The following is a 15,300-nucleotide window of genomic DNA, read 5'->3' as shown; positions in this document are numbered from 1 at the left end:
CAACATACCCTTATCTCAAACCCTCAAAGCTGTCTTTTTAAAACATCAAGTACTTGTTTACGTTATCTGTGGAACAACCAAGACAGGCATGTTCTCTACTGCCAGCCAGTGACAGCAGTGTGAAGGATGACACTCACTCCAGCGCTCTCTCAGTGAAGGTGAAGCATCCCCAGCGCCTATGTGTCTAAAGCTGCAAGTAGAAATTTCACTCAAACTCATCAACAGTCCTAACTGTTGCAACTTCCTTTTTCATATGTAAAAATTCTCTTGTAAAAATGCTTAAACTCAACCAACTAGCTCCTTTTGATGAGGCTCTAGCATTTATCCTTTTAGTGTTTTATGTGGGGAAATGCTTTTTGGAGCCTAAAGAAAGTTCTCCAAAGTCATGCCAATTGGCCACTATTATGGTGACAACTGGTCACTACTACTAACAGTTATGTATTTTTACTGCTTTCTAAAGAACTGAACCTTGCTATGCACGGCTTAGAAAAAGTTTATTTAGCATCTATGTGGAACGCACCAACAGACCTTTTGGAAATACCAGTGTATAATGCAGCTTTCTAGACTTCTGTAGACTACATAACTCTAACCTCTGATATAGGACCTGGAGCTACAGTTTGACTAACTGCCTGCCCAGTCCTTGGTCAACATGGGGACTTTAGAATCACGGCCCAAGATTTCACTTGGTTTATGCTTGTTTTAAAAAAAAAAAAAAAAAAAAAAAAAAAAAAAAGACCCTTTTAAGCATCTCACCTGTAATCCTGGAATAAACCGAGTATCCTTTTCAACCACCAGAAGCTCGGCAATATCAGCATTGAGGATGGATCTTGTGATTCCCCCGGGCCCCGGACCCACTTCATAAACATAAACATCTGCTAGACTGCCAGCTTTCCTTACAATTTTGTCTAAGTGAAAAAAAGGAAGTTTTAGTTACCTTTATTATCACAGCAAAATTTCACAAGAATTCTCAATAGCCCCTATTGATTTTTAGCTCTCACTCTAAGCCGACACATAATAGTCATCAATACTGCACCAGTTCCTTAAACAAAGAGGACTGTCCTGACAATATCCTGAACTACCTAACAACCAGCCAAGCTGACCGACCTAACCAGCCCCAGCTCTGGCCGGATGACTGTGCAGCATGTCGTCACACTCTTCCGTCCTCACAGGCACGGCTCCAAGAGAACACAGTAAGTCCCCACTCACCTATCATTATCCGTAGGTCAGAATGACAATCACAATAAATTCCTACATCACTAGACTCTGAAATTTAAATTCTTCATCATTTCCAGAAAAAAAGTTTGTACTACTGGAAATTTTAAGCCTTGCAAATATTCATGTTAAAATGGAATTCTAATTGTTCAGTTAGTTTAAGCTAGCAGAACCTAAGAAATCACATGCAAAAAAGTAGATTCCTAGTGAGCCAACTAACCATCACCCTGGAAAAACCACAATGGACTGGTTTTATCAACATAAGATATTAAAATTCATACAACTGGACCTCCTTGGATGGTGGAAATACTCTTATTGAATACATACTAGCATTTCTTGTCACTGTACACTGACACTGTACAGTCCCAGTTGATGGTTATTATTGATCTAGGTAAGCTGAAAGGTAAAATGTTGCTTACCCATTCCCAAACAGTATTGTAGTGTAACAGCTATGGGGAGAAAATCAGCACCCCTAGCCAGTGATGCATCTGGCTATGTGCATTCCCTTACCTAACTCTTGCAGCTACCATTGTAATACGGTTTATCTGAAGTGCACACTGTCCTTGTCTACTGTTTAATTTGTACAATGTCATAAAGAAAAGCAAATGGCTGGGAGAGGACTTGGAACCAAGGTGTGGATTCTAAAGCCAAATCGTTATTTACTTACAGGTTACCAACTGGTCTCTCAGAGGGAGTAAGAGTCATTTATTAAACAAGGGAATTATGAACTTCATATTCTCAGTTTAGAAAGCAGCAATAGGTTGCACAGTGGTTGCGTTCTTTCAAATTTAATGTATGTGCTGCTGAAGCGAGCAGTGGTTGCATTCAGCTAGCATAGCAGGAACACTTAAGTCCAACCAGATATCAAAGACTCGGGGTCAAACCCCTAAGTCTGGGTTTCAGTCTTGCTCCATCTGAGCTCACTAGGACACATACCTTTATTTACTTTCACTCTGCTTCCCCAACCCACACACGCAAAGACTGAACAAAGGACCTAAGAATCTGGAACTTACTCACATGAGACCACAATAAAAAACTGAATGGCTGGTGATGTAATTCAATTAATTGATGAGTGTTTGCCTAACATGCATGAAGTGCTGGGTTCCATACTCGGCAATCAGTAACAGCATGGTGGTATATGCTTAGAATTTCAGCACTTGGGAGAAGGCACGAGAGAGGGTCAGACATTCAATGACATCTCCTATAGTGAGTTTGAGGCCAGCCTTAGACATAGAGACAGCATTTCAGCAGAGGGTGCTAAAACCAAAGAATCTAGAAGTAGGTATCTTAAGGTTCTTGTAGGCCTTTCTATCAAAAGATGAGAAAACTTGAGTGGAGTTAACTGTTTAACCCAAATTAATACTGCTACGGGTAGAATAAAGGCTCCAAAACCAAGAAATAAAAATAACTTATGTTTTGTGGTCCATGTAATCAAAACTGATTTTGAAGGAGAATGTGTGTGTGACACACTGCCCCTTTTAATTTAAGGGGAGGGGCTAAAGTCCTAAGTATTCCCAACAGTCAACTAGTGCCTGTATTTGCAGCAGACGGAAGTTTTCTCAAGTGCAGAGCATCTCTAACACGTTGGTGGTAATGAGACCAACAGACACCTATGTAAACTCATCAAAACGTGGGTGTCAAACTGGTGACCTTCATCCTATATAAATTTAACCGCATCAAAATTATTTTCAAAGAAGCCGGAGGATGTCAACTTATTAACTGCAAACTCAAGGCTGTTGCTTCCATATCACGCACAGTCCCAGCATGGGCACAAGGTAGCTGTAGGCACCGTTTGGTTATGAATGAAGTTACAGAGCGAATCTCCATTCCCTAGAGAGATTCCTAGACTTAAGTGACTGTTTATCCTATGTACTATTTTGGATTCGTTTTTGAAATAAGAGTCTCTCTGTCTCTAACTGGCGGCAGTCCTCCCGTCTCTGCTCCGCGAGTGCTGAGATTTACAGACGAGATTTACTGGGAACAGAGTGAAGAGGAAAACCGCACTAATTCAAATCCCGCTCATCCTGAAGTGCGCGGGAAGCAACTCGGGCGGACAGAGCGGTCCACCACAGAGCGTCGCCTCAGCCCGCGAGCAGGACCTGAGGAGCAGAGCTGGACTGACAGCTGCCGGTCCCGCCCGGTTCCATCACCCGCCCGCGCCCACCCGGGAGAACTGACGACTCAGCCACCTGTCAGCCTCAAGTCCAGGAGGAAATTCTGGGAAAGCTGCTTCGCTGCTCGCAGTCCGAACAACTTAATGATCTCTCGAATGGTGGGTAACGGGGGAAGGCGGAAAGTGCCGAGCTTTCCCGAGGCAGCCATGAGACCTACGTACACACACAGGCCCCACGCCGCGGTAGGAATTTTCTATGGCGTGCAGGAGGCGGGGCCTTGGAGACGATTGCCCGCCTCTGAGGCCACTTTATTGGGTGGAGAAACTTGCCGGAAATGACGAAGACAGGAAGTCCGTATGTGCTGGGAGCGCAGGATCACGTCAGGTCGAAAGCAGTGCAGGCTGGGAGGGGGCGGAGTCTAGGAGGAGGCGTGGTCTTTGTAACCCCGCCTCTGGGAGGCTCCCCAGGCCTTTGACATTCCAAAGATTTGACTTTTGATCGGTAGCAGGAAAGATGATGATTGGCTGTTTGCTGTTTGTAGCTAGGTTCCGCCCGCCCCCCACTCTCCCGCCCTAGGCTAGTTATTTTTTATTTCCTTGCGTTCGTTACTTCTCTCAGCTGCACTGTTTTGTCCTGTTAAGTAGTTCAAAGTTGTGAGCGCCATATGAAAGCGGTCACCCTGTGCATGGTTGTGGCGTAAGGTCAGCTTGCTGTCAGCAGCGGCAGGTTACCGCGGCAATGATTTGGCACCTGAAGAAGTTATTATAGGAGATGCCGGATCTTACTGGGGTTTGTGCAGACAGCAGACCCTCCTGAGCAATCAAAATGTATCCAGCTGAGGAGAAACCTCCCCTTTTAAAAAATTAGCGTATGTTGATTTTACAGAGGTATTGATTGTGACTTTTCCCAAACATGCACATGACATACTGTGATCATATTTACTCTGGTTATTACGGTAAATTGTTCCCCTCTCTACTTTCCTGTTCCTGATAGTTCTTTTACTTATGACTCCCTTTCCCCCTCCTATATTGTGTGTGTGTGTGTGTGTGTGTGTGTGTGTGTGTGTGTGTGTGTGTGTGTCGGGGAGGGGGCACATATTATTCTTGTCTGGGTTTGGCATAGTTCCTTGAAGATAACTTACATCCAGCCATAGCATGCCTCAGAACTTAGTTCCACAGAGAACTATAGGCTCATTTAAGGTAAGCCAGCTGAAAACCGAGTTTAAGATTTAGACTTTTGAGCAAGCCGTGGAGTGCCAGCCAGTTAACAGCACCCCAGCTTTAACCAATAGTAAGAGACCAACTGACTCAAGTAAAGCAAAACAGCTAACCATAACCAACTAAACTGGTCTCTGGATAATTTCTCTTTTCTTGTCATTGAACAATGCCTGTCCATTTTCTGGCCAGAGTTCTTTCGAAGAATTCAAAGGGCTGCCTAAGTTTAGAATCGTCAATGAAAGCCGTTCTGGATCTTTAAATATGCTGTAATTTTTGTCTCTTGAGTTGAGCACTTTAAACTTCGAGAAGTGTTTTTGATACCATTAGTTCTTCTTTCATATTCCCTTTTAAATCTCTCAGAGGTAGTCTTGCGAAATGGGACACATATTGCTCACTACCGTTTAAAGCAGCATCAAGAAGCTTGGCGAGGCCATGTGATTTGCAAACCTGGAAGATCATGGACTCCAGCAGTAGTCTAAATGCACATGCAGTGGCTGATGTTTTAAGCAATGCTCGCACGGTCAGCATCCTGACCTCTTTTTAGACTTTCTAAGTCGGTTCATGCTGCAGGCTTTGCAGTCTCTCCTCTGCACACAGAGAAGTAGTAGGGAAGTGAACCATAAAGGGGTTACTCTTTAAAAAAAAAATCTCAACTAAAAAATGTACCAGGCTTCAGAACAGAGCGGTTTGGACTTACTCTCTCACCAGTTGCTACAATACAGATCCGGGTAGATTCTATGACGACATATTGTTGAAGGCGAGAAGCAGCTTCCCCACACTTCAAAGTATAAAGGGAAGGCCTGCTCATCAGGCAGGGAAGCCAACGGAGAAAGGCTATTTGATGCTTAAAATCCAAGTACCAAGAGAAGACAAAAGGGTTCTGTCTTCCTGTGATGTTTGAGAAAACAAGAAAGAAATGAAAACTCTTAAAATAGTCTTCATAAGTGGGAGGATTTTTACCTTTTTCGATCTGATTTTACTTGGTTATAACTGAATCACACATTGTTTATGGTTCTGGTAGTTACTAAAAAGCAAACAAACAAACAAAAAATGCTAACGAAGCACCAGGCCACTAGGGGCCTGGTGGAGAAGTGAAAAGTCCACACATCCACTTTAGTCGTTACTAGATCGGCAGGGACGATGTACCTCCTTCAGAAACATGGTGGCAATTTCCCAAAATGTCATAAAACCCCAATTATTTAATTCAGAGATATTATTCTCCATAAAACACTATACCTAGAAGGTGTCTGTTCCAGCAATTTAGGAGCTGAGGACTCAATCCAGGGTCTTGCCCTTGCTAGGCAAGCGCTCTACCAATCAGCTAAATCTCCAACCCCAGAAATGAGGTTATTATCCCTGTCCATTGTGAAGAAATACCGGCAAGTACAGTCATTTGACCTCACCAGGGTCACACAGCAATGCATCTAGTGAAGACAACCCAGGTTCTGCCTGTTTCAAGTTCCAAGTTCAGTAGCCATGCCCCTCAAGTCCTGTCAAGTGAAATTATTTTAAGTGAATCAACGTGTTCATTTTGTGTTATTTAAATATATAGAAATATGAATTTAGTTATAGACTTAGGTCTGCAGTTTCCATAAGACAACTAAAAACACAAAATAGAAAGTGCAAACCCAAACAAACACACACAGCTTCATTATTTTATAATAAGGAGTGCTATAAAAATCACCGCTCTTCATGTTGTCCGGATTCATTTCTTTCAAGTTCAACTTTCTCGTGCTGTAGTGCATCCCATATAGTAGGATTCTCTCATAAGTTTTCTAGTTCAAACAAATCTGCTCAAAGTCAGTGTCTTTATCATGTGGGAGGACATATTGAACGTGTCTGTTTCTGCTTTTTTATTATCTTGGGAAACAACTGAAGTAGAATCATTTGACATCAAAATTGTCAGAAGCACCCACACTGTATGTCAATCACTAGGAGGATGTTCAGGTGACCCAGGATGTAATCACATGAACTTTTATAAGCAGTGATATCCACCAAAACATCCCAATGTTCATAAATAGCATGTTAGATTTCTAGGAAATCGTGCCCATGTCTAACCAGGGACGTCACTGTGCTGTCTTTACTGATCTTCGCCTGTGACATTGTGTCCCATTGACAAAGCTATGTCCCAGGCCACTTTATTCAGTTATTTAAAAAATTATTTAAATTCTTTATGGAAATTTCACAAAGGCATCCAGTCACTGCCCCCTTGCTGGTAAGTGCTGGAGCTGAGTCAAAATTTCACACCTTTTGATTCTACTGTGTTTTTTTTTTTATTAACCCTGTATTAAGTAATTATTGAATGAAATTTAAAAAAAATCCATCTCAGGAAAGTCTTCCAACTTTTTAATAATTCTTAAGATCTAGTTTTTATCATCATAAATATGTGATCTCAAGCCTTTGAATTTCAGAAAATTATTCATAACTCCCTGCAAAAGCCTGTGAAATCAGCAGGGGGTGTTTTAGTAGTGTATTATCCCTTAAAAGAGAGCTCTGCAGTTTCATCAGTTTTGAAGCTTTGAAGTATCTGCTTCATCTAGATACAGATTTTAATATGCTAAAATATTATAATTAAAGCAGAAATTGCTAGCCCCACCTATCTGTGAAGATGAAGCACTACAAGAGATTCACACTGAAGTATGCTGTGGATTTCTGATTTGCATGAATCCCAGCATAACAATACAGGAAACTTTAAGTTATTTATTTTAATGAAAATGCATATGTGACTTTATTGACATAAGTAATTTAGTGTCTGTCTATGGGGAAAATGCTAATTCCAAAAGATTGTCATTTTGTAGTTCCCTGGAAGAGACTTGAAAGCCACATAGACCAATATCTTCCTGCCACGTGGGAATTTTTCAGAGATAATTAAATGTGGTTTGGAATTGCCAAATTGAACTTTATAAAATGTCTATTTTGCTATGTGGAGTGCCCTTTTCTGGTAGTATTTTATAATTCTATAATGTGACTCAGTGCTCTGGAGAAACATTAAGGACTGTACTTATCACACATTTAATTTTTTTAAATGGCAGTTTGATGCCCATTGTTCACAAAGGAAGCTCATGCCCTACCTTGAGGGAAGAAGAAAAGAAATACAATAATTCTGAAGGGGCTGCGTGCAGATAGAAAGCAGTGTGACCATGGCGAGTGGCACAGGCTCTTTACCTGAGGGGATAGTGTTCCAGTATAACGTTTTTTAAAAAATACGGTATTTATCACTATTCCGGGCAGTATTCAGAAGCTTGCTTGTTGCTGTCAAAGATCTGGGAATTATTGTCAAGCATCCTAACCAAGTGATGAAGGCAGGCAGGCAGCCTTTTCACTCAGGATGACTTAGAGAACTCGAATAGTCGAATAGTCGTTTCTTTCCCCCTTAAAACAAAGCAAATATCACTTGGATGAACAATAAGCCATCAATTGACAAAGGCATTGTAAAGATTACCCTGTATTGTCTTTTAAACCACACAACATTTCATTTACAAATAAAATAAATAAACAAATAAATTTAAATAAATCTAAATAAATAAAATTATTCAAAATTGCAAATACATTTGCATTGAGGAGTTTCCACGTAGTTATAAATGTGATGTAGAGACAATTGCTGCATGGCTAGGAGTCTGGGTTCAATCTATAAATGCTCTTCCCTGGGCATTCTTATTTTCCTCTCTGATAGGGGTTTGTGAGCAGGCTAGGGAGGGCACAACTATTCCTTTTTCTCTGTCTCCACTCCTTTGTTCTTGCTCATTCTACTTCAATATCCACAGCAAGATGTTTATAGGAGACACTGGATCAATTCAGTACCTGCCAAGAGACAGCTGTCGTCCTTTTCCTCCAATTAGTGAGAGGTGCAAACAGTTGGAAAAAGGATGGGGACATTTGTTTGACTTAATTTTTTTTTATTAAGTACATTTAGTGTGTGTTTGTGTGTGTGCACACACACGCATGTGTGTGCATATACATGTGCTTGTGTGCATATCACGGTGCACATGTGGTCATCAAATTCAGAGGACAACCTACTTGTAGGAGTCAATCCTGTGGGAATAAAGTAAGTTTGCTAGGCTTGGTGACAAGTGCCTTAAACCATTGAGCCATCTTGCCAGCCTGGCTTGCTCAATTATTTTTTTGAGGAAGGGGCATAGAGCTCTTATTTTCAATTTGGCGAACTTGGAGTGAGTATTTTCAAATCACTCTGCCCTGCTACACTTTCTTTTCCCCCAAACATCCACAGATTACCACTTTCTTCACTATTCTCCACAGTTCAAGCCATCGTCCCCCAAATGAATTTGGTTGCTTGGGTAAAGAACTTAGACGACACATTCATTATTTTCTATTGGCAGAGTTACCCATCAGCTGGCTGGGGCGAGTGGTCTCATTTTGCTCTATGCCAATAGAAAACATGGGCAGACGAGAAGAGGCTTTTAAATGCTTGTCTCTGTCAGCAGTGCCTCTCTCCCCGCCCCCACCCCATCTCCCAGTGGTTGGGTCAGCAGTAGGGAGATGGGAACGGCAGTAAGTGCTGCCCTCTAGTGTTGTAGTTCTTCAGATTTTGTGTGCGGCGCTTCTTCAGTGCTGTGAGTTTTATGTCCTCCTGTGGACCTGGGCTCCCTCATACCTTTCTTCCCATTGACGTTGTGGCTTCCAGACATGCTTAGGTATTGGGATTCTCTCAGCCATCAGCAACAGCCAGTATCGCGGCTCTGTGACCTTGGAAATCCTCAATCCTTCATTTCAGCCAGTGTTACAGCTCTTGCAGGGTCTCAGTACTGGTCCTAGAGATTTAACAGCTCTCTGGAACTTCTCTGATGAGCAGGTCCCACAGTTTGTCCTCTTGGGCTCCTTCTTGCCTTTTGCTCTCCAGTCTCTCTTGTCACCTCTCTCCTTCCTCTTTTCTTTTTCTACCTGCCCTGGCTACTCTTGAAAACTGTCTGTCTGTTTCTTCTCTAACTGCCTGTGGATCAAGATGTAGAACTCCCAGTTCCTTCTCCAGCACCCTGTCTGTCTGCCTGGATGCTGCCATGCTTCCTGCTGTGATGCCATGGTCATGGTGTCTCTTCATAGCAACAAAGCCATAACTAAGACACGGTCCAAGATTCTCTTCTTTTAGAATGGTTTCTTCTCTCCATGAAACTGTCTCCACATAAACTTTCCCACACAGTAAGCCATCCTCAAATTGAGGAACCCATCTGCCCCCTCAACCCCTGCATCCCACATTTATCATCAACTCCCAAAGTCTGGTTAAGACAGCAGAGCTGGAACCTGACTCTAACTTGTTCAGCTGCTGTCATCACTTACCTTTCTGCAAAAGCTTTGCTCTTCTTGCTCTACAACCCTTTTATATTCAACAGCAAAACAACTCTAAAAGCATAAACTAAGCCACCCACCTACAGGGGGCCTCCCATTGCATTTAAAACAAGGATCTAAAGCCCCCTTCTCTCACCTCATCAGATCCGTCTCCCTGAGAAGCCTAGGTTCTCATGCTCTTTTCTCACATTATCAAACACACAAAGCTCTCTCCTCCTCTCTCTTTTTGCATCAGGCAGTATTGTCTGCCTGGAACCATCACCTCTCACTCTTCAGCTGACTAGTTCTCTCTCTCTCTCTCTCTCTCTCTCTCTCTCTCTCTCTCTCTCTCACACACACACACACACACACACACATACACATGGGCAGGGGATGACAGACACTCAAACATAAACACACAGAGCAGGAGAGAGAGAGAGAGAGTGAGAGAGAGAGAGAGAGAGACAGAGAGAGAGAGAGACAGAGAGAGAGAGACAGAGATACAACAGATAGACACATAGACACACACACAGACATACACACAGACCCACATGGAAACGCACACAGAAATACACACACAAAACACACAAATCTAGTATCTGCACGTGAGAGAAAACAAGCAGTCTTTTTCCTTCCGAGTCTGGCTTATTTCACTTTATATAATCATCTTGAGCTCTATCGATTTTCCTGCAGATGTCTCATGACTTCATCATGACTTTTTTATGACCAAATAAAATCTGTCTGTGTGTGTTTACCTTGTTTGCTTTATTCCCTCCTCTGCTGCTGGCTGGACGTAGAGGTTGATTTCATTTCTTAGCTATTGTGAACAGTTCAGCAATAAACATGGATGTGTAAGAACTTCTTAGGTAGGATTTAAAGCCCTTTGGGTATATTCCCAGGAGTTGTGTCAGATGATCTGAATTTAAGAGAGAAAGAGTATCTTGAATTATTGAAGTAAACCCAACAAATCATAAGAGTCCTTAAAGTGGAAGAAAGAATTAGGAAACAGAGGCAAAAGGGAAATTCTCGCGAGAATGATTCTGCCTAACGGCGCTGGCTTTTGAAGATAGAGAAGGGCTAAGGCCAAGACAGCCATAGATATTAGATAGTTTTGTGTCAACCTGACACAAGCCAGAGCCATCAGAGTGGAAGGAACTTCCATAAGGTGGGGGACTTTGTGATTGATTGGGGAGGGCCCAGTCCACTGTTGGTGGGGCTACCCTTGGAATACAAGTCTTGGGTTCTGAAGGAAAGCAGACTGAGCAGGCCAGGTTGAGTAAGCCAGTAATCCGCACCCCTACACGACCTCTGCATCAGCTCCTGCCTCCAGGCTCCTGCAGACTTCTCAAGACTTCCTTTCCCTGATTGGGTTCTAGTTCTGTCTTCCTTCAATAATGAATAGTGATGTGGAAGCATAAGTCAAAGAAACCCTTCCCTCCCTAAGTTGCTTTTGGTCCTGGTTTTTCATCACAGCAATAGTAACCCTAACTAGGACACCACGCCTTCAAGATATGGGAAGCTTCTAGTGGCTGGAAAATCACAGGATTCTCCGGCTCAAGTCTTTAAGAAGGAATGCTTGCTATTGCCCACTCGATTTCTTCGCTAAGTGAGACCTACTTCAGATTGCTCAACTCTAGGATCATAATAATTCATGCTGTTTAGAACCACTAGGTTTATCATAATTCGATGCAGCAACTATGGAAAACTAATCTAGTTTCTTTAACTGTGATGTGAGCAGGGTGATGGATACCTTGCAGCTTTACAGAGCAAGCACCGTGCTTCATTCGACTTCCAAGATAATGCATATAATGGACCAAATACAGCGGTCCACACGTCGAAAGCATTTCATTAGTGTTATTTCCCCTTCCCTCTCCCTTTCTAAATACACTCATCCAGAAGATATAGAGCTAGCTATATATAATCATCACGAATTGTATAGTGTTGAAATCAATACTCCCCTGGTATTGAAATCAAACACACGTCAGGATGCAGCTCCCTTATTGTTATTGTAACATATGACAAAATAAGCTTGGAGAATTACACACTCATTTAGTGTTCCGTGGCTCTCATGAAAGATGACTGTCTCTTCTGCGGATTTTTATTAAGCTTGTCTGTTGCATAGAGCTCTTTCTTCTCTGGCTTCATTATTTAGAGGCATTGACAATTTTAACACCAGAGAGTTAGCCTAGGATAGAATTACAAATGCTAAATCTTAAAACAAATATGTCATTTGATATAACCGCGGCCCAGTTGTAAAGCGATGTTCATTTCCGTTCATTTAGTACCTTTCTTGTTCCTTTTGAAGAGAAGATCATGAAGAAGTGTTAGCACTTCTTATCTGTCAGGATGGCTTAAGGTTACAAATACATCCTATCAAATCAAGTGGCAATGTGAAATCCGAAGCCTCGAACTATCGTTGTAAAATGTTAAATGTATGTGAAATGCATACACACGTTGCACCTGAGGCCTTGTCGTTTTTTTTTTTTTTAGATGATCGTTCAAATAGTCCGTGTAGGAATCGTGAATCTGAGCTAGCGAGGGTGGGGAATGAAAGCACTGGGTTAGGGCTATGAGCTCCGTGATAGCTCATTTATATTGCATTATACTTTATCATGACAGTCAGATTGTATTAATCATACCATATCGTACCCAATCCCCGTCACATCCCAAGTTACACTCTATTTGAATTTAAAAGGCTTTTGTGGTTCCATCCAACAATTAAATCATGGCCTAACCTAGTATTTCTATAGGCGAAATGCCTCCCAAGTTCCGATACATTTATAAGTAACTCCTATAAATTGCCCACCTGTGCTTTCATAAGTGTTCTTGTCATTTTTTACTCTCTCATGCTCTTTTTTTTTTTTTTTGGTTCTTTTTTTTTTTTTTTTTTTTCGGAGCTGGGGATCGAACCCAGGGCTTTGCGCTTCCTAGGCAAGCGCTCTACCACTGAGCTAAATCCCCAACCCCGTTCTCTCATGCTCTAATCGGAAGCCACTCCTGTGTCCCTCCTACGTATACTTCAGACAGCAAAAAATGCCCTGTACAACACCACCTTGTCTTAGTTAGGGGTTCATTGCTGTGAAGAGACACCATGACCATAGCAACCCTGATAAAGGAAAACATTTAATTGGGGCTGGCTTAGGTTTAGTCCATTGTCGTCATTGAGAGAAGCATGATAGTGTGAAGACAGATTTGGTGTTGGAGGACCTGAGAGTTCTACATCTTAATGCAGGCAGCAGAAGGGGACTGTGTGCTACCCTGGGTGTCTCACAAGGAAAGGAGACCTCAAAGCCCATCCCCAAAGTGACACACCTCATCCAGGAAGGTCTTCTCCTAATAATGCCGCTCCCTATAGGTCAACACTCAAATGCAGGAGTGGATGGGAGCCATTCTTATTCGAACCACCACCTCCAGACCCACACACCCACAAATAAAAATCTCATAAATGGTCTATATTGTGATGCACTCTAGTTTCTAAATGACTCTATTTTAATCACTTCTTTAATGTAAAAATGGTTATTATTTATTATATTCATTTTTTACTGCTTAATAGTATGTCGTGACCTACACTTTGTAAAACACCATCTTATTTTATCATTAATCTGTAAGCCTAGAAAATTGGCCATGCCCCATTGACCTATGAGTCCTCATGGTTTTTAGCAGTCATCTTTGTAAATCATATGACATACTTTTTTTTTTTTAAGTTTGTGATGATTCTATAATGCAGATTAGCAGACAATGTTGAAGTTGGGTGACTGTTAAAATGTATATGCTCTTAACATCATCTACTGTAAAATAGACTGACTTATATGATCTCGGAAAACCCAAATACTATTTGTCCTCTCTCGTATGCTTTGCCTGTGGGGGGTGTGCCACTATAATGGTCTTTTTTGGCATATTAACCTTCTTTACCTGTTGTAGGAGAGAACCCTAATGTAACCCTGTCCCTGTCAAAGGAAGCTCTGGATAGAAACAGCCTGGGAGCTTGTACAACTTAGAAGGCTTGCTTTGAGAAAGATAATTCAAAATTACAAATACTAGGGTAAGCGTCAAAGCCAATATTTATTTGGAATAAGAGGAGAAATCTCGTGAAATAATAAATATCCAATAGTAAAATCACAACTTAACATCTCCAAAAAACAATCTAATATTTTTTTATGATTAAATTGCTTTCAGGCTTTGATAGATTTGTATATTGTATATTATTTTACTATATATTATCTAATATATTATATATAAATATATTTAAGTATATAGAAATTTATGTATATAAAAGCTTGACTCCTGTATTTTTTTTTACAGCAACAATAATTTTTTTAGTCAAATGCACAGAGTGGAATAGTTGACTTTTAAAATAAAAATTACTTACAAATTTAAATTTTACTGCCCGACTGCCAAATATTTATTTTCAACTGCAAAGTCTTGAATACAGTGAAATAACAGAAGTGGGATTTAAACATCCCATGTGAATGTTTTAAAATAAGTTTTATACACTTGTTACAATATAGTAAGCAAGATGAAAAATAATGTCATCGATTTCAGCAATATTCTATTAGTACCAACTTATTAAAATAGTTCTTTTCTAAATCCTTTTTTATTGGATATTTTATTTATTTACATTTCAAATGTTATCCCCTTTCCTAGTTTCCCCTCTGGGAAGCCTCCTATCACCTCCCCTTGCTTCGATGAGGTGTGGTTTAGGGCACCTCCCCACCCTTGCATTTGGCTCCTGTATTCTAAGTAATGAGTAGTTTTGTTGCAATTTACTACCTGACCTAGAAGTAATTTCTATTGATTTTAATTATTCACCCTACTATTTTTATTTCTTACCCCATTACTTTTTATTCAAAATTTCTCTCAGTTCTTTAAATTACAGAACAGAGCAGGAAGGACACTCTATATCCACTCAAATCAAACCCACAGTTTAAAAGTCATTTTGCTGACATTCTCTAAGACATCTTCCCAAGTGTTGGTAAAAATGACTGTTCTTACGTGAATTTCTCCCACAGCCGGATTCCTAAAGAGTCCATGTCCAGCAGTGTACGACATGGAATGAGATGGTGGTCTTAGCTGATGTTGAGTCAGTCTTAACCTTTGCAAGGTTTATAAAGACACAACCGAGTGGGCAACTTCCTTGTACCGTCCCCTGCGTCCTGAAATACTGGTTAAAGGAAAACACCTTGACATTCCTACTTCTTAACGCTTTCTGTTCAACCTTCCATTTGCCAAGGAGAGTCAGACTTAACAGCCTCTGAGGACGCTGCGGTCTAGGGTCACCAAGGCGAAACAGCTCCTTTTCATACCGTCATGCGTATCCCTAAAGTCACGCTGGGAGTGTGTGGGGGCTGCGGTGCTTCATTTATTACTTCCTTGAGGTTTCAGGCTTCAGCGAGAGGCAGTCCAGGTGCTGGGACACCGGGACAAAGGCTGTTTCTATGTGGTTAAAGAGGACCTTAAGGCTAGATCGGCATAGCAAC

The 15,300-nt window shown here is 41.3% G+C and overlaps 1 protein-coding gene across 1 annotated transcript in view; it reads right to left on the bottom strand.

Annotated features, from left to right (window-relative positions):
• Tfb1m (transcription factor B1, mitochondrial) overlaps positions 1–3,545 on the bottom strand; it is a 40,328-nt gene extending 36,783 nt beyond the window's left edge. The window contains exons 1-2 of the mRNA XM_032894766.1: positions 3,402–3,545; positions 754–905 (exon numbers count right to left, since the gene is read on the bottom strand). Of these exons, the coding sequence (XP_032750657.1) occupies positions 754–905; positions 3,402–3,534 (285 nt within the window). The 5' untranslated portion in view covers positions 3,535–3,545. The remainder of the gene's footprint in view (positions 1–753; positions 906–3,401) is intronic.
• Positions 3,546–15,300: the final 11,755 nt, after the last annotated feature.

This window comes from Rattus rattus, chromosome 2 (genome assembly GCF_011064425.1).
Source record: "Rattus rattus isolate New Zealand chromosome 2, Rrattus_CSIRO_v1, whole genome shotgun sequence".
Classification (NCBI taxonomy): Eukaryota; Metazoa; Chordata; class Mammalia; order Rodentia; family Muridae; genus Rattus; species Rattus rattus.
Note: the sequence above shows the minus strand (reverse complement) of the source record. Positions and strands in the feature narration are given on the sequence as shown.